General features: G+C 34.5%; 1 protein-coding gene across 1 annotated transcript in view; it reads right to left on the bottom strand.

The window, feature by feature from the left end:
• The window catches only part of LOC149572867 (heat-inducible transcription repressor (DUF639)), a 74,762-nt gene that overhangs the window by 34,808 nt on the left and 20,397 nt on the right, over window positions 1-19,557 (bottom strand). Inside the window, exons 3-4 of the mRNA XM_089813941.1 lie at window positions 8,401-8,635; window positions 7,941-8,110 (exon numbers count right to left, since the gene is read on the bottom strand). Coding sequence (XP_089670067.1) covers window positions 7,941-8,110; window positions 8,401-8,635 — 405 coding nt within the window. The remainder of the gene's footprint in view (window positions 1-7,940; window positions 8,111-8,400; window positions 8,636-19,557) is intronic.

Raw genomic sequence — 19,557 nt, 5'->3', positions numbered from 1 at the left:
CTGAAAATGCAATCAACACTTCATCTTCTCACCTTGAATATCATACGATTGGCATTAAAGTCTTATACTTTCCTTTGTGAAGCCGGCAATTTCTAAAGGATGTGTTAATGTTCATTACTAATCTAACACATTGTGTTAGTAATTAACATGTTTTTCTTTGCAAATCGTCGACTTCTAGAGGCCAACTTCTAGGAACGAGATGCATGTCGATTAAGGAAGGGACATGTCCCTTTGAGGGACATGCCTTTTAGTGACGATATATAGGTAGGTTATTGTTGTAGTTTAAGGGACACACAAGTACATTTCAGTCTACTCCTTCAAGCAACAGTATCCAGTGATTATATTGCAGAGATACAACTAATTCAGATCAGAATAAAGTTGACCATTCACCCATACATCAGAACTAAAGAAGGTTATTATTCACCAATAGAAGATTGACTACAAGTCTGATCAAAGATCACTGAATTAGCAGAAACTTTACATGGTATGAGAGCTCTGGTTGTCGAACCTAGGCTCTGCAAAATTCAGTTATCAGACTTCATATATATCTAGCCACTATCTTCTATCTTCAATGGCATACACAATCAGACCCGAGGACAAGTTTGATGGTAAAGAACACTTTGAGGCCTGAAAATTCAGAATCATGATGATTCTTGAAGAGAATGATGTAAAACAATTCGTTGATAAAGCATCCAAACAACTGCCAGTTGAACCTCATGAATCCATCTAAAGCAAAGGAAATAGGAAAGCAATTCAAATCATATTAGATGGAGTAAAAAATGATCTCGTACCAATGCTTACAAAACATCAAACTGCACTTGATATGATGAATGCATTACGAAATGCATATGAGGTCAACAATGCAACTAGGGTTCTAGCACTAAAAAGGCAACTAAATCTCATTCAAATAAAGAAAGGAGAATCCATGAATTTTTACTTCTAAGGTTTGTCGGCATTAGAGATGAACTATCAAATATAGGAACCATTATTAGTGATACAGAATTAACACTAATGGCTATAGATGGATTACCAGATTCATGGGAGACTTGCACAAGGAACAAGTGCCAGCGATAATCTTCCTGACTTCAACAGACTTAAGAACAATTGTCTTCAAGAAGAATCTAGAAAACTAAAGAAAAGGAGAGAAACTAAAAACAGAAGATGAAGAACTTCATGTTCTTAATACAAACTCCTATAAAGGCAAAAAGAAGCATTTCAAGAAGAAAAAGGGAAATCAAAAGAATGGGAAACCCAAGAAAGATCTATCTAAAATAAAGTGTTTCAAATGTGAAAAATTTGGACACTATAGATCTAATTGTCCTAAAAATTCCAAACAACAAGCAAACTGTACAAATGTTATTAGGGAAAAAGATACCTATGGTCTGAGAATCGTGTATTGTACTCCTCACTATCAAATGAAATTTCAAATAAAGCATGGGTAATTGATAGTGGATCTTCTAGACGTATAAGGAGATACAAAGAAACACTAGACTCTCCATTAGAGAAGGTAAACAGTGAAGTTACCATTGGTGATATTTCAGCACACTCCGTTGAAGGAATTGGAAATTGCACCTTGAAACTAAGATCAGGAAATACTCTTCTTCTCAAAGGTGTACTCTACGTACCAGGAATTAAAAGAAATCTAATCTCAATTACAGCACTTGAAGATGATGGGCATAATGTTGCATTCGTGGATGGCAAAGTATTAACTTGGGCAAATAACTCCTCAATCAAGAAAGCGAAATTGATTGGTCAGAGAAAAGGATACTTGTATGAATTGAATACAGAATCTAGTCGACATATTCAAGCCTTAATTCATGAAGCTACAGACATAAATGAAATATGGTACAGAAGATTAGGGCATCTAAGTTTCAAGACCTATAAAGACCACTCAAGCATATGCAAAGGGTGCGCCCTGGGTAAGAACACCAAAAGTCCATTTCATGATAGTACTAGGAAAACAAATAATGTTTTGGAATTAATTCATTCAGATTTATGTGGATCTATGTCTGTTCCTTCTCTTGGAGGATTCTGGTATTATATTTTGTTCATAGATGACTTCTCTAGGAAAACATGGATTTACTTCTTAAAATGCAAAGAATCAGAAGACATCCTAAAGAGGTTAAAAGAATTCAAAACATTAACTAAAAATCTTTCAAGGCATAAAATTAAAACCCTTAGAATTGATAATAGAGGGGAATATACCTCAGACTTGTTTAAAAGGTTTTGTAAAGAATCAAGGATTAAGAGGGAGTACATTGTTCCTTATAATCCTGAACAAAATGGGGTAGTAGAAAGAAAGAATAGAAGAATTATAGAAGCTGCTAGAGCTATGATTTTTTATCAAAATCTAGAATATTACCCTTGGGCAGAAGCTTCTTGTACTGTTGTTTATATTCAAAACAGAAGCCTGCATTCTTACCTTAGAGATAAAACTCCTGAAGAGGTATTTACTAAGGTCAAACCTAATATAAGTCATCTTAGGATTTTTGGGTGCCCTGTATACATCCATGTTCCAAAAGAAAAGAGAACCAAGTTAGAACCCTCTAGGAGGAAAGGTATTTTTGTAGGATATAATGAAACATCTAAGGCATATAGGATTTTCGTATTTGGACAAAAAGTATTGAACTTAGTAGGGATGTGATTTTTGAAGAAGATCTTGCATTCAAAAGAGCCCTAAGTTCTAAAGAACCTTCTCCTTTATCTAGTTCTGAAAGAAATAGTGAATCTAGGTCCCAAAGGGAGAACTTAGAAGAAATTGAAGATGAAATTCAAAATATGAATCTTGAAGAAAATCAAAATTCAAAGAAAAGACCACTTTGGGCCATTGAAACAGTCGAGATAGCTCAAGACTTTGCTGCACCTTCCGGAACAGTTGGAAAAAGCAAAAGGCCTAAAAGATTCTCTAATTATACAGCAAACATGAGCGATTTATCCAAAACAGAACCAACTAATCCTTTTGATGCTATTAAACGTATAGCTTGGAAAGAAGCTATGACAGAAGAATACCAATCTATTATGAAAAATGATGTTTGGGAAATTGTTCCAAGACCTAAAGAAAAATCTGTTGCTTCTTACAAATGGATATTTAAAATAAAGCATGCTGCTGATGATAGCATTGAAAAGTATAAAGCTAGATTTGTAGCCAGAGGATTTTCTCAAAAGGAAGGGATTGATTATGAAGAAAACTTTGCTCCTGTTGCCAGATATACCTCTATAAGAGCAGTCTTAGCAATTGCAGCATCAAAGGGATGGAAAGTACATCAGATGGATGTAAAAACAGCATTCCTAAATGGAAAGATTACAGAAGAAGTATGTCTGGAGCAACCTAAAGGATTTGAAACTCATGATCCTAATGCTTTTGTTGCAGGCTCAAGAAAGCTCTCTATGGGCTTAAACAGGCTTCCAAGGCCTAGTATGAAAGAATTGATAAGTATCTCACCGGCTTAGGATTCTCCAAGAATGAAGCCGATCCAAATTTATATTATAAAAGAGATAAAAGATGATATGGTAATTTTGATACTGTATGACGATGATCTACTAATAATAGATGATGATCATCTCATAGATCAGTGCAAGAAAGGTCTAACTAGAGAATTCGAGATGAAAGATTTGGGACTCCATTACTTCCTAGGACTGGAAGTGCGGCAAAATTCTAACAGTATCATACTTAATCAAGGGAAGTATACATCATACATTTTGAAGAAATTTGGAATGTGGAATTGCAAACCTGCATCTTCTCCAACGGAGACTAACCTACATAAACTTAAGGAAGCAATAGTAGAATCACCTTCACTAGATTCGACTCTCTACAGACAGAGGATTGAGTCCCTTATGTACTTAGTAAATACAAGACCGGATATTTGCTATGTTGTTAATGCCTTAAGCCAGTTTATGTGTGAGCCAAAGGAGATTCACCTAGTTGCAGTTAAGCACATTTTGAGATACTTACAAGGCACTCTTAATTTTGGACTCAAATATGAGAAGGTTGCTTTAGATTTGCACGGATTCACCGACTCAAATTGGGGTGGAAGTGTTAAAGACAGAAAAAGTACTTCAGGATGTTGTTTTAGTTTAAAATCAGCTATGATATCTTGGATATGCAGAAAGCAGTCATCAGTAGCTCAAAGCTCTACAAAAGCCGAATACATTGCAGCAGCGATGGCCTCTTGAGAAGCAGTCTAGCTAAGGAAGTTACTTGTAGGATTATTTGGGCAAGCCATGAATCCTATGATTATTCATTGCGATAATCAATGTTCCATCAAGCTTTCAGTGAATCCAGTTTTCCACGACAGGTCCAAGCATATTGAAATTCCTTACCATTATGTAAGAGATATGGTAGACAGGAATTCTATAAAATTAGAATACATTTGTACTGCAGATCAGACAGCAGATATACGCACCAAACCTCTATCTAGAGTGAAGATAGAAAACTTCAGGAGGAGACTTGGTATGGTTGAGTTGTAATCCATTTGTACTTTTTTAATAAAATTATTTTATTTTATTTTGTCAGGCTATTGACTGTTATGGACTCCACCAATTGTATTCATTATTTAAAGAGGTGACGATCTCTGAGATAATGAACACTTGAATAAAAGACATTATGCGAGATGACGATCTCTTAGATAATTTGCTAAGCAGTAGAGTTCTACTGTAAGATCTAGATAATTTTTAGATCATATTGTGATGTTGACATTGCTATGTCTATGAGTCACAATTTTGGATAAAGGAAGAATTTTAGCATTCTCCGGGTTTATCCTATATTTTGGTAGATTGTTGTGATATAGAAATACTAGTTTCTATGAGTCACAACTTGGATAAATGAAGAGATTAAATTAGCCTTCAGATTTATCCTGTATATTATCACTAGTAGCAGTGATTTGTCATATCACAGGTTTAGTAATATGACATTGTATCATGTGTTCTATGGTACCTCGTACTAAGAAGATTCAGACAAATATAGAGTATTAATTCTTGCTTATTTATTTGTATTGATGTTGCTAGATATGATATCTCTCTGTATGATTATCAGGTTAAGAGGGAGTGTTTAAGTATGTAACCCGATAATCCTACAGGTCTGAAAGTGCAGTCAGCACTTCATCTTCTCACCTTGAATATCATACAATTGGCATTAAAGTCTTACACTTTCCTTTGTGAAGCTGGCAATTTCTAAAGGATGTGTTAATGTTCATTACTAATCTAACACATTGTGTTAGTAATTAACATGTTTTACTTTGCAGATCGCCGACTTCTAGAGGCCGACTTCTAGAAAGGAGATGCATGCCAATTAAGGAGGGACATGTCCCTTTGAGGGACATGCCCTTTAGTGATGATATATAGGTAGGTTATTGTTGTAGTTTGAGGGACACACAAGTACATTTCAGTCTGCTCCTTCAAGCAACAGTATCCAGTGATTATATTGCAGAGATACAACTAATTCAGATCAGAATAAAGTTGATCATTCCTCCATACATCAGAACTAAAGAAGGTTATTATTGACCAATACAAGATTGACTACAAGTCTGATCAAAGATCACAGAATTAGCAGAAACTTTATACCTTGAAACCTTGTTAGAAGGTTCAAACCATGTCAAAGGTTAATAAAGAAACAAATAGACCTACTGTCTAAATGCTCCAACAATTGTGAAGATAAACATCAGGATGAAAAAGCCAAAACAGTTCCTTTGAAGCTCAAGCAACTCAATCTTTGCTCTGCTCTGATCATCCAGCCTTCAAGCTCAAATCAACTAACCGCTTACATTGCATACATGATACCTCCCAACCAAGGAAAACAACTTTCCTTTATACCCACACAAATAATTAATTAGGTCGTCCAGTAAAAGCTTCCTCAATGAACATTTAATTACATAGGACATTACTAAGACATACACACCTTCATAAGCATCCTTACAAATATTACATTAAGGTTTCCACATGTTACAATACAAATAGTACATTTACAATGATAATCAACATGTTTCCTCAACCCAGTCGACTGTTAGTAAATTATACTACACGTTTCACAACAATGATCTTTCTAGAATAATCTCTACACCTTGCTATCACGAACATAGCTGCACGAACATGTATTCTACCACGATCCAAGCTCGCTGACATTAATTTCACCTCACCAATAAGATACAGCAAAATATGCTACCATCTATTTCTGACTTTATTTCCATTTCATTGGTCTGCTACCAATCTTCACCAAATGAATTATAACTTATCTGGAATTCAACATAAGATCCAGCGAACATAGATATGATATTTATATTCATTCATGAACACAATCCTAAGCTCGCATAGCTTAACCTGTTACATACCAACTTTGCTATGCCAATAATCACCTTGAAATATATAGAATATGTCTATCATGATCACATCAACATATGTTGTCATCAATGCAACACATAGACAGTACATCAAGTGCCAACCAAACCTCTATTTCTAACAGTCTCTTATATGGCAAAGCATTTCTAGGACACGAAGTAAAGTTTTCAACAATATGCGTTAGCTACATAGGATCTACCACCCTAAATTCTGCCTCCTACTTTCGTCTTTGGCATAATAAGAAGTTAAAACAATTCTCTGGCAAGAAGGTTGTTGAGCTACTATTTATTATACAACAGTATATTTAGCAGATGTAGACATCTTTTCATGTGATCAATTACAATTGTCCAACATTACCTTCATAAAGATTGAGATTATAATTGACTAAGCCAGCAAAAATATTAAAGAGAGAGACTGGAAAACTATACTACGAGACAAAATTATAAGTTTATAAATCTGGCAGAAGAATCATGAAAATGGATAGGAGTGTTTAACTGGTGGCCCAAGCTATTTAAATTCTTAGACAGTAGAAGTTCTTACTCAGTGAGCTGAAGCTATGGTGACATTTGTTTGAGTCTAATTGGTCTAAATATTTTCAGCTGACTCAAAAGTGAAAAGTGCCCCAGATTAACTTTTTGCTGAAATTTCACCACAATGATATATAAAAACAATCAATCAAGAAGCAAACATCTAACACAGAGCTCAGAAGAGAATGCACTCTAATATGCATGATGGGAACTTTAGCAAGAAGCTGAGCATTCATCAATCTTCAAAAGAATAACTGGGGATGCTCATCCTTGGATTATCTTCTTCTCAAGTTGTATCTCAAACTCCAATAAGGTTTGCATATATTGTGATCAGCTTACACTGCCCTTCACTCCATCAACTCAATCCATCCAGCCATTTTTATCTTGATTTGCCAAATTTGTCAATAAGAAGCATAATGACATACAGCCGACTATTTGCACTTCTTATCTTCTTCTGTACTCAGTGTTGTTAGTTGCTTCTCCAGGTTTTACACCAAGGTGGAGATATGATAGTCAATCAAATGCTAAAAAATGCCTAAAACGATATAATGGTAAGAATCAAACTTGCCAAACTTCATCCAAAAATATACTCGTGGGGAGATCTTACTAGAGATTGACAATGCTTGTTGGGAAAACATTGACTTGAAGATGATTCCACTCTCATTATCTGAATTGGCAACCTATTGAAGTTTGCATGTTTCATATAAATATATTATCACTCAATGTTGCCTACATAACTATTTTCTGTCCTCCGAATTGACAATAACAATTTCATCATGCTTATCTTACCTCGTGAAATTATTATTGCCTGCATAAGAACAGAAGCTAACCTTTAATTGATTTGGTGCAGTTCACATTTTAAGAAAATTTCTCCACACGGGAATTAGTATTCACTTGTTATAATCAAAACCAATCAGAAATACTATCTGGGAGTATCAAATACTAATCTGTAAACATCAAATACATAAGATTAGGTTATCTACCAACACTGCAAATTTGTTTTGTTTTCAGACCATAAATGCAATCAATATTTCTACTTTCATACAGGAAAGAAAGAAAGCGGATAAAAGCACAAGAGCTCACTTTTCAACCCCTGCAAGGTACTTATCGTAGATGGGGAAAGGAAGCCGACCTCGAGTTGAAGATGTAAGCACATCAAAAAGATTGTGAGCAGTGATTACATCTGCAACAGTTGGAATTGCAGGAGCTAATCGTTCAAAAGCCTCTGGACCAACATAGTTCTCAATATCAACCTGTCACATACAACAAATCAAAAAGGATTTTTGAGCCGCCAGACCATACCATGTCACAAAACCCATTTAAATAAGAAACCTAGCAGCTGCTCATAAGATCATGCTACCAGTTAAAAAATGCAAAAAATATGAATCTTGATTGGATCTCTTCAAAAAAAATTGTCAAAAAGCTTTTGTTAATTATTTTCCAGCAATGAATGAATGATTTTAATAATGCCCACAAGCCAAAGTAACCTATGGGATCAAGAGCAGCACACACCTACATGAAGAAAGTCAAGAACTGATCTCACCTTCAGCAAGGGCTTACTCGTCATGGCAGGGGCCTCCCAAGCAAGCATCATATCAAATGTCAGGCGACGAAATCCTTTATCACTGACATGATCGGTGACTTGAGTTGACACAGCAAGTGCCTTAAAACAGCAATACTCCAGGAAATTCCGTGCATACCGTGAGGGATGTTTTATAAAGTCAGAGGCCTCTGTTTCAAATTGTTGTTGAAGATCCTCAGTTGAGAGAAGAAGAATCCTAATTCCAATGAAGTAAAAGGTAGTCATTACATGTTATGTTTAACCAAAAGTAAGATGTAATGCTGGACTGCAGAAGCATTTATTCAAAATTCAATCTCTGAAACTTGTGTAAGTAAACTTTAAAATGCAGACAAAATGCTATGGAACTAATTATGTTGGCAGAAGAGAATAGAGTAGCGAAATTGCAAAGACATTGTGGAATATATGCAGCAGTCATAGAAGTCAAAATTTAAAAGATATATGGGTTTGTTGTTAAAATTATCTGTCTATGCATGATAGATGCATGCACACCCATGTGCCATATTACTTAGGCCATATAAGTGTATAAAACATAATTAAAATACATAGTTTTCCTGTATTAAGTTCCCCTGAATGAAAATCTTATTAGATTTTCTATATAGATTTTTGCCTCGGTTGCAGCATTGGGTATGGGTATGGGTATGGGTATGGGTACAGATTTGTGGGTACAATATGTCTATACAGCCAAAACAAATTGGGGTTTGGGTATCTCCATACAAAACAGTACAGAAATCATTAAGAATATATATATTTATAGACTAAAAGCAAGAAATAACAAAAAAGTTCAATTATAAAATTAATTATTTCATATAAAATTTAATAACTTAGTAGTATAATAGAAACAAAACGTTTAAATATTATATTAGATTAATATAACAATTTGAAATGATTGTATATTAATAATTAGTAAACATAATCTATTGAGAATATATAGAATAATAATTATATATTATTGAGCACCTACATTTATTAGTTATAAACTAAATTATAAAATAATAAATATTAACCTACTAGTTTAATACAACGTATATTTAATATTTTAATATTTATTGAACATTATAAATTAAATAAGATATATTATTAATGAACAAATAACATTATTAGAAACTAAAATTATTTAAATAAATTATAAAATTTATATTTCACACTAAGCCTAAGTTACCAGATTACCCTATTTGAGGCCAAGTTTCGGTTCTAATTCTAGTTCTAGTCTAGTTTTGGTTCTAGTTTGGTTCTCCTTGGGTTTGACCTAGGTTCCTATGGTAGGAACTCAAGTGCCTAGGCCAAACCAAGGTGCACCTACGGCTAAGGGTGCCAAAAAATAGGCTCCACGTGCCTTAAAACTATTTTGCACCCTAAAAAATCCATTTGCAAATACATTTTGAGACTCTTGCAACTTATGAATATGATACATGAGGTATTTTATTTATAATTTTATTGGCAATTATGGATTTATTAGTATCACACTTCTATCTTATTATTATGGTAACAGGGTCTCAGCATAGAGTGTAAATTTTGCCATCACACCAAAAGCACGTGTTGGTGGTGGATGTTAAATTTGGACTAGAAACTACAAATCAAACATCTCCATATATCCTGGGAAAAACCCTCTGAAATGAAGGAAACAACCCAGCCCCAAAATGAATCCTTCTATTTATTAAGAAAAATTCGTTACAAAATGTCAGAGCTACTGCTCTATGAACACGTGAACAATCAATCCTTTCAATCACCTCTGATCAAGGCAGGTAAAACCCGATGATACAGAACACATCAGAGTCATTAAATACATTACCAAAGCTTCATGAAACTTGAACCAAAACTGAGATGAAAGATGTTAATCTCAGAGATGCTGTGTATGGAGAGAGCAGATTATTAAATTACATTCTACCGAAGAAAGCTCATCAATCATTTGTTGCCATGTGATAATACTAAAGATTATTCTAAATGCTCCTGATACCATCATTACTAGAAGAATGAATGGTGACCTGATGCGAGCGGTGACAGAAAAAAGAAACTCCCATGTTGATTGTCGTTTTATTAAAGTATCGGGTTGCCTTTATGCAACATTCCTCTTGGCAATAGGTAACCAAAAATGTGAAGATAACCATTGCCAGCAAGTATGTGGGACCCATAATGAAACAAGAGATGAAATATAAGACACCTGTTCGGATACACAAACAAATTCCTCCAGAAATATGTTAATTCATATTAAATACAAATTTGCCATTTCTAAATCGTAATATCCAAAATTTCATATAAGGCTAAAATATTTAACACTCCCTCTTAGCTGATATGAAATTTAGAAACTAGATGAGTATGCATTCATATGCTTAACACAATAACCCAATTATTTATAATCATGGAATAGCTCACATGAAAAATAATTTATTCATTACTAATAATCATGGAATTACTCAACATGAAAAAAATTGTAAGACTCACAGCTAAACCTTTACTCACGGACTCTCTCAACGTGAATAGTCATGAAATCTCTCAACATGACATCCAACTCTCATCATGGAATTTCTCGACGTGATAATATCATAGACTCTCTCAACATGGTATTCACTATCGCATAGTGAAAGAGTTGTCATAGCTGATCTTACAATATTTATTAGTTCACACATCAAAAATGGTATTAGATAAATCGTACAAAACTAGACTTTGTTCCATTTAAGTCTTAAGATTTACCATACCTAGCTTATCTCTAAAATATCAGCAGTCTCTAAAGGGGCTTGGTGAGAATATCAGCAATCTGATCATCAGTGCTGATATACTTCAGCTCCACAGCCTTTCAAAGTACCATGTCCCTTAAATAATGATACTTGATTTCTATATGCTTTGACTTGTCATGGAAAACTAGATTTCTAGAAATCTTTATGCAGCTCTAGTTATCACAAAAAATTGAAGTAGATTCAGAAGAATCCAAATAATCCACTTAGAAGTTTTCGAAGCCAAACAGCTTCTTGAGCTGCTGAGTAGGCTGCCACATATTCAACTTCAGCAGTACTTTGAGCTACACATTTTTGCTTCCCACTGCACCAAGCAATCATGGCTGAACCAAGGGTGAAACAAAAACCTGAGGTACTCTTTCTGTCACAATACAACCAGCCCAATCAGAATCTAAGAAACCATAAACTTGCAGATCATTAGAACAAGAGAAACTCAATCCATACCATAAGGTCCCTATGACATATCTCAAAATATGTTTAGCTGCAATTAAATGATATTTTCTTGGCTCACTCATAAACTGACTCAAAGTATTAATAGCAAAGCAAATATCAAACCTTGTATTGATGAGATACATGAGAGAACCAATAAGCTGCCTATAAGGAGTACAATCAATTAATTCTGAATCAGCTGAAACTACTTTAAGTTTCTTTAAATTAAATTCCATAGGAGTCAAATTTGGCTTGCAATCAAGCATACCAAATCTCTTAAGGATGTCTAGAGTATATTTACCTTGACTGATAATGATCTCATTAGATTGTTGCCAAATTTCTAGACCAAGGAAGTAATGCATTAAACCCAGATCTTTCATCTCAAACTCAGAAGTTAAATCTTTTTTGCATTTGACAATCAATTCATCATCTCCTATAACAAAGAGATTATCAACATAAAGAACAAGCATCAACATAAGGTCATTATACCTTTTGAGATAAATATTTAGATCAGCTTCATTTTTTGTGAAACTCAAACTCAAGAGATATCTGTCAATGCGCTCATACCAAGGTTGAGGTGCTTGTTTAAGGCCACACAAAGCCTTTTTTAGTTTGCATACATGAGTTTCTTTGTTATGAATAATGAAACCATCAAGCTGCTCTACATAAACCTTTTCATTAATAAAACCATTGAGAAAGGCTGTTTTGACATCCATATGATGAAGCTTCCCCTTTTTACTTGCAGCAATAGCAATAATGGTTCTAATGGAGGTGTACCTTGCTATGGGAGCAAAAATTTCATCATAATCTATATCTTCCTTTTGACTGAAACCTCTGGCTACAAATCTAGCTTTGAATTTGTCCACACTCCCATCAGCAGCATGCTTTGCCTTGAATAACCACCTAGAGGAGATGACTGATTTATCTTTAGGACAAGGAACAATCTCCCAGACTTTATTTTTTAGAATAGACTCATATTCTTCTAGCATGGCATCCTTCCAAACCTAATGACCTATTGCTGATTCAAAACAAGAAGGTTCAGCCTCAATGAGATTACACATTAAAGCAAAATAGTTATCAAATGTTTGAGGTCTTTTACTTTCCCAAAATGTTCCCTTAGGAGCTGAAAATTTTTCAGCTTCTTGCATAATGTTTCTTGCCCTCAAAGGTCTCTTCTTTTCATTCATGTGAACACTAGGACCGGCTTCAGAGATGTCTTGAATCTTAGGAGAAGGGGGAGAATCCTCCCTCTCAGAGAAGCTAGAAGACGTAAGAGTAGCAAGTGGAGGATTTTGAGTAATAGAAGGAACATCCAAATCAATATCAATAGATGAATCAACAGATTTGCAACAATCAAAATTTTCTTCAAAAGAAACATCTCTACTTAGCTCAATAGATTTTTGCCCCGGAATGTAGATTCTATAAGCTTCTGAAGATTCGCTATAACCAACAAAGATTCCCCTTTTACTTGAAGGATCTAATTTAAATCTTTTATCTTTGGGAATATGAACATAAACTGATGAACCAAAAACTTTTAGATGACTTATTTGAGGTTTAGAGCTGGAGAATGCTTCTTCTAGAGTCATATTATTTAGGACATGATGAGGACTTCTATTTTGAACATAGACCGTTGTCCTGCAGGCCTCTGCCCAAAGAAATATTTGCAAATTTTGATCATGAATCTTGCTTTAGCAACCTCAACAATAGTCTTGTTGTTTCTTTCAGCCACTCCATTCTGCTGGGGATTGTAAGGGACACAAAACTCCCTCTTGATTCCTGCTTCAACACAAAAGGATTGAAAAGAACCTAAAATAACTTCACCTCCATTGTCAGATCTAAGAGTCTTAATTTTATTTTCTGAAAGGTTTTTGACTAAGGCTTTAAATTTCTTAAATTTGGATAGGACTTCATTAGACTCATTAGATTTAAGGAAGTAAATCCATGTCTTGCGAGAACAATCATCAATAAAGGTGACATAGTACCAAAAACCACTTAAGGAAGCTGATGACATTGGTCCACACAGATCTGAATGAATCAGCTCTAATACATGCTTAGCCCTACTTTCACTTGAATGAAAAGGACTCTGAAAATTTTCCTAGGGAACAACCTTTGCAAACACCATCATGAGAGGCAATGAGAAGAGGGAGACCTACAACAAACTCCCCTAAGGATGAAAATGATTTAAAGTTGAGATGACCAAATCTCTTATGCCATAACAAATTATTATTAGAAGCAATATGATATAGAACTTGAACTTGATCAGCTGAAAGCTTATAGAGACTTCCATGATGTTCTCCAATAATTTGAGCAAAACTAAAATTAGAATTCTTTCTTCCAAGCAACCACACTTCCATTAGAAAAAAGCAATATTGAAACCTTTATCTTCTAAGGCTGAAATAGAGATTAAATTCCTCTTGATACCAAGAACAAATAAAACATAACTAAGCTGAAGAGGAATACCATATTTTAATTTTAAGAAGGGGTTGCCTGCCCCTTTAACAGAATAAGATGCATCATCACCAATGATCACTTGAAGATGAGAACCTGTTTCAATCAGATTCAAAATATGTTGCTTGAACTCAGAGATGTATCGAGAAGCACCACTATCTATCAACCAAGTATTGCGATCAGCTTGTACATGACTAGACAAAGCTGATATAAGTGCAAGACCTCCTAGATGATCACACGAATCCTTTGAAGGAGAAGAATCTTTCGTATCAGACACAGCCACATTATGAAGATTGAGTTTCATAGTGCAATGCTTAGCAAAATGACCAAGTTTTTCACACCGAAAGCATTTAATCTTAGAAAAGTCTTTTTTCCTTTTAAAATCAAAATATGAGGAAGGATTATTATCTTCAAACCTTTTGAAATACCTCTTGCTTCCTCTTTTCCTTTAAGTGTGAGAAGTAAGCACTTGATCTTCCACATTGTCAGATTTATAAGAACTCCCTCTAGCCTCCAGCCAACATTCCTCTTGAATACAATCAGTTCTCAACCTTTCAAAAGCTGGTAAACCACTTTTTCTGCTGATGCCTTGAATGAATGATTCCGAAGAATGGGGGAGACCATTCATTGCAAGCATGACCAATTCTTTATCGTTGACAATCTCTCCAATGGTACTTAACTAATCCTTTAACTCAGAAATCTTCAACAAGAAAGAGACAATAGAGCCGCTTTTACACATCTTAATATGAAGAAGTTGCATACGACGTGCCAGAGTTCTACTAGTATTATTTATCTCATACACGCTATGCAGGGAATCAAACATCTCCTTGGCAGATTTTAGCTTGGAGACGGTAGGCACTAAATGATCCTTCATGGAGTCGATGATTATCCTCTTGGCCAGAATTTTATTCTTCTTCCAAGTTGCTTTTTCTGCAGGGTCAGTGGGTTCTTGAACTTCAAATTCCACAAATGAAAGATCATTTTCCTCAAGTACTAATAAGATTTTGGATTTTCAAGAAATGAAATTAGATGCTCCTTCTAGTCGATCTTCAACCTTCAAACCAAGCACCATGATGGAAATGAAGAAGCAAGATTAAAAGAAGAAATCTAGTCCAGCCTTAAAGATCATAAGCCTAGCTCTGATACCATGTTAAATTTGGACTAGAAACTACAAATCAAACATCTCCATATATCTTGGGAAAAACCCTTTGAAATGAGGGAAACAACCCAGCCCCAAAATGAATCCTCTTATTTATTAAGAAAACTTCATTACAAAAGGTCAGAGCTACTGCTCTATGAACACGTGAACAATCAATCCTTTCAATCACCTTTAATCAAGGCAGGTAAAACCCGATGATACAAAACACATCAGAGTACTTAAATACATTACCAAAACTTCATGAAACTTGAACCAAAACTGAGATGAAAGACGTCAATCTCAGAGATGTCATGTATGGAGAGAGTGCAAATTATTAAATTCTGTTCCACTGAAGAAAGCTCATCAATTCGCTCATCAATCATTTGTTGCCATGTGATAATACTAAAGATTATTCTGAAAGCTCTCGATACCATCATTACTTGAAGAATGAATGGTGACCTGATGCGAGCAATGACGAAAAAGAGAAACTCCCACGTCGATTGTCGTTTTATTAAAGTATCGGGTTGCCTTCGTGCGATATTCCTCTTGGCAATAGGTAACCAAAAATGACAAGATAACTATTGCCAGCAAGTATGTGGGACCTAGAATGAAACAAGAGATGAAATATAAGACACCTGTTCGGATACACAAACAAATTCCTCAAAAAATATGTTAATTCATATTTAATACAAATTTGCCATTTCTAAATCATAATATCTAGAATTTCATATAAGGCTAAAATATTTAACAGTGGAGAGAGCTCATTGTGGATATAGTCGCTATGCCAACACCGCCCACATAATGGAGCTAGATACAACCATTTATCACATGGGATTTGCACCCACTACATATCATGTTGATAATCCAAGCCTATGTGGGCGACAAGTCAAAGGGCTTGAGATACTCGAACCGATGACCTGCATTCTAATACCATGTAAATTTTGCCATCACAGTTCTATCTTATTATTATGGTAACATGGGTCTCGACATAGAGTGTAGTCCATATGAAGTCAAAGCAAAGGTTGACCTTGATGCCAATTTCTTGAAGTTTCATCGTATAATGACATTTTGAGACTTTTAAAACTTATGAACATGATGAGGTACATTTTTTGTAATTTTATAGGCAATGATGGATTATGAGTATCACGCTTCTAACTTATTACTATTATATGTTTAATGTTTTGACCATGTATGTTGTATATATAAATTTATAATTTATCAAGGTGGATATATGTATTTTATATGTGTGTATGTATGTGTGTGTGTGTGTGTGTGTGTGTATATATATATATATATATCAATTTTAATACATATATAAATATTAAATATATATGTCTATGTATGTATATATGTTGAACCCTAAGAAAAAAATTGCTAAACCCTTGAACCCAGACCCAAACTAGGATCTATAACTTAGCTCTAAACTTTTAAAAAATTATTTGAAACAATAAAATGTTGAATCATTCACTCAACGGGAGTCATCATACCTATGGTGAACCCAAACACATAAAATAGGACTTCAACAGTATTTAATGTCACACTTGAGAATTGTTTCACCATTGACAAATGCTCTGACTGCCAATCATCCAAATGGCAAAAAACTAACAAAAATTGTGTTCCAGTTGCTTAAGATTTGCTTGAAACGCCATGTTGAGGGTGGGCAGACACTATTTTAATCCACAACAATTTTGAGCAATACCCAATTTCTAGACATATCGTACCCGAAATCGAGGGAAAGTATAGATGATTCAGCAACTTAGGTTTTTGCAATTAATATTAGTAAGGAGCATTTTCATTGAGCATCTCATAATTGTAAATAATGTTTTAGGCAATAACACAAAATAATAAAGTTTGTTTTATTTATCTTCAAACACATTCTATTGTGCAATTCCTAAAACTGATATTCCTAACATGTTTAGAAATCATTTGCCTCTAGTTTCAATGTAATTTCCCATTTTAGAAATAGGATTTTATAATAATCTTATAATATAAAAGAAGAAGAAAATTTAAAATATATATATATGAGAAAAAAACTAAAATATAACATTATTAAAATTAAGTTAATGAAGGGTGAAAAGGCGTGCCATGAAAAGTTGCGACTCCCTCAAACATGAAATACAAAAAAGGAGAAGAGAACTACATATGAAAGGGGACAGAGGAAGGAAGAGAAAAAAGGAAGGTCAAAGGTGTGATTCCAAAAAGAGATAATAGAAGAGAAAAAGGAATAAGAAGGAAATAAGGTTGTGGCTCTTTCAAAGGGGAGCAATGATGAAAGGTTGGGACTCTAAAAAAGGGGTACTTATGAGAGGTTGAGACTCTCACAAAGAGCAAAAATGATGGGGGTTTGTGACTCTGTCAAAGAGTGGTACTTGTGTAAGGTTGTGACCAGTACAAAGGGAAGAGGTGTGACTCTCCCCAACATTAGAAGATATAAAGAGGAGAAGGTTTCATTCAAGAAGGGCATTCAAGGTTGATCAATGTTGGAAATAATATATTATTTGCAAAGGCAACAATGAAAAGTGGGGACTAAATTCTTATGAAAGTCATTGACCCTTTCAACAATAAAGTACAAAGGAGATTTTACTCCAAGCATTGAAGGAGGATTTATCAATCATCATCCTCTTTCCATCAATCATTGAACCCCCGAGAAATCAAGCAAACAATCAATCAGCAAGCTCAAGCAAACAACCATCACTTCATCTTGGGATCAAGCAAACATACAATTCGACAATCAAGCATCACTCTATCAAATCAGCATTTATTCAATCATCATCCATCAATATATCAAACTAGCATTCATTTTATTGTCACTTTTCAATCATCTGATCACAATTACTTAATCATAACAAAGCCATTACCTCAAATCATCAAGTAAAGGAATTTATTGAATCAATCAAGCTCAAATGAATAATGAAGTCAAAATGTCAATAAGCATCAATAATTGCATAACAATAAACAAATCATATCTGTCTTACAGCGATCATCTTCAAGCATAGAGAATCTAAATATTATCTGCAAATTGGTACAAATTATCAGCTCTTATCATAGGCAGCATAGTGGGTCATATTTATAATTTCTTGCTTATGAATAATATGTATATGTATCATTATAAGATCTTCTATTCAAAGAATACATGCAATAATATGTAGCTCTTTATGTGTTTTCTATTATCAATCATGGTAGGGATGATAGGGGAATACAAGGAAGGAGAAATTATTAAGGTCTTCTTCTAAGCAAGCATCTCATGGTCGTGACAATTGTCCCATGAGGCCAAGGGGATGCAAGGAGTGTCCCACCCATGGGCTTAGGAGAGGAGGACTCTCCAAACACCATATTGTAATTTTCTCAAACCTATACCTAGGTTAAGGAACTCTAACCATAAGGTGGAGAATAAGGGTGGCAATGGAATAGGGGAATTCTGATATTCTGCATTGGGTAAACCCCCTCTTATGGATGACAAAGGACCACGTGATGGCCAAGTGGGATGATATCCGCTCTTGGGCCTAGGGTAGAGAATAAATTTAGGTGCCCTAATATGCTCCTTATCCTAACCCTATGGTTGAACTCCATCAATAAATTAAATGTATTTTATGATTAAATTAATGTTCCTAACTTTACTTGAGATTATCAATGCTTTTTATATCTCTAATAAGGACGATATATTTTATGGATTATATTTGAACGACTTCCTCACATGATGCAAGATCACGTTGTTTGAGAACTTATATTATCTCACCCAAGCTATTCTTTGATACCCATTGGAATACAAGTTCAATGTTCTCATTCCATTTATCATTATTACGAAGTTATTGGTAGAATACTTGCTTGATATTTACAAAGACCGAGAGGTCAATATATACAAAAGAATGAAACAATGTTTCCTTAGGAAATGGTCGTAAAGAATAGAAACATTTTATTCAAGCTAATAGAAAACTAACAGTTATCTACATGCTAACTAAATATTAGAAACATTCTAATATTTACAATAGATTACAAATAGAGAACCATTAACTAATAATAGACTCTATATATTATCGTAATACCCTCCCTTTATGGTTAATCTATCAACGACACCAAGATGTCCTTTGAATTTGGCAAACTTATCAGGACCAAGAGGCTTGGTGAGAATGTCTACACTATGATCTATTGTAGGAACATACAGCAAGTCTATTATCCCATCTTCAACTAGTTGTTCCCATCTTCAACCAGCTGTTGTATATAGCAACAATGAACATCCACATGCTCGGTTTGTTCATGGAAGGCTGGATTTCGTGTTAATTTGATAATGTCTTCATTATCAACAAACAAAGTGATCGGTCCAACTAGTGACATCTACATATCCCCAAGCATTTGACGAAGCCAAACAACTCCAAA

The sequence above is a fragment of the Cupressus sempervirens genome, chromosome 2 (genome assembly GCF_028749045.1).
Source record: "Cupressus sempervirens isolate cs-2001-9-10 chromosome 2, ASM2874904v1, whole genome shotgun sequence".
In the NCBI taxonomy this organism is placed as follows: Eukaryota; Viridiplantae; Streptophyta; class Pinopsida; order Cupressales; family Cupressaceae; genus Cupressus; species Cupressus sempervirens.
Note: the sequence above shows the minus strand (reverse complement) of the source record. Positions and strands in the feature narration are given on the sequence as shown.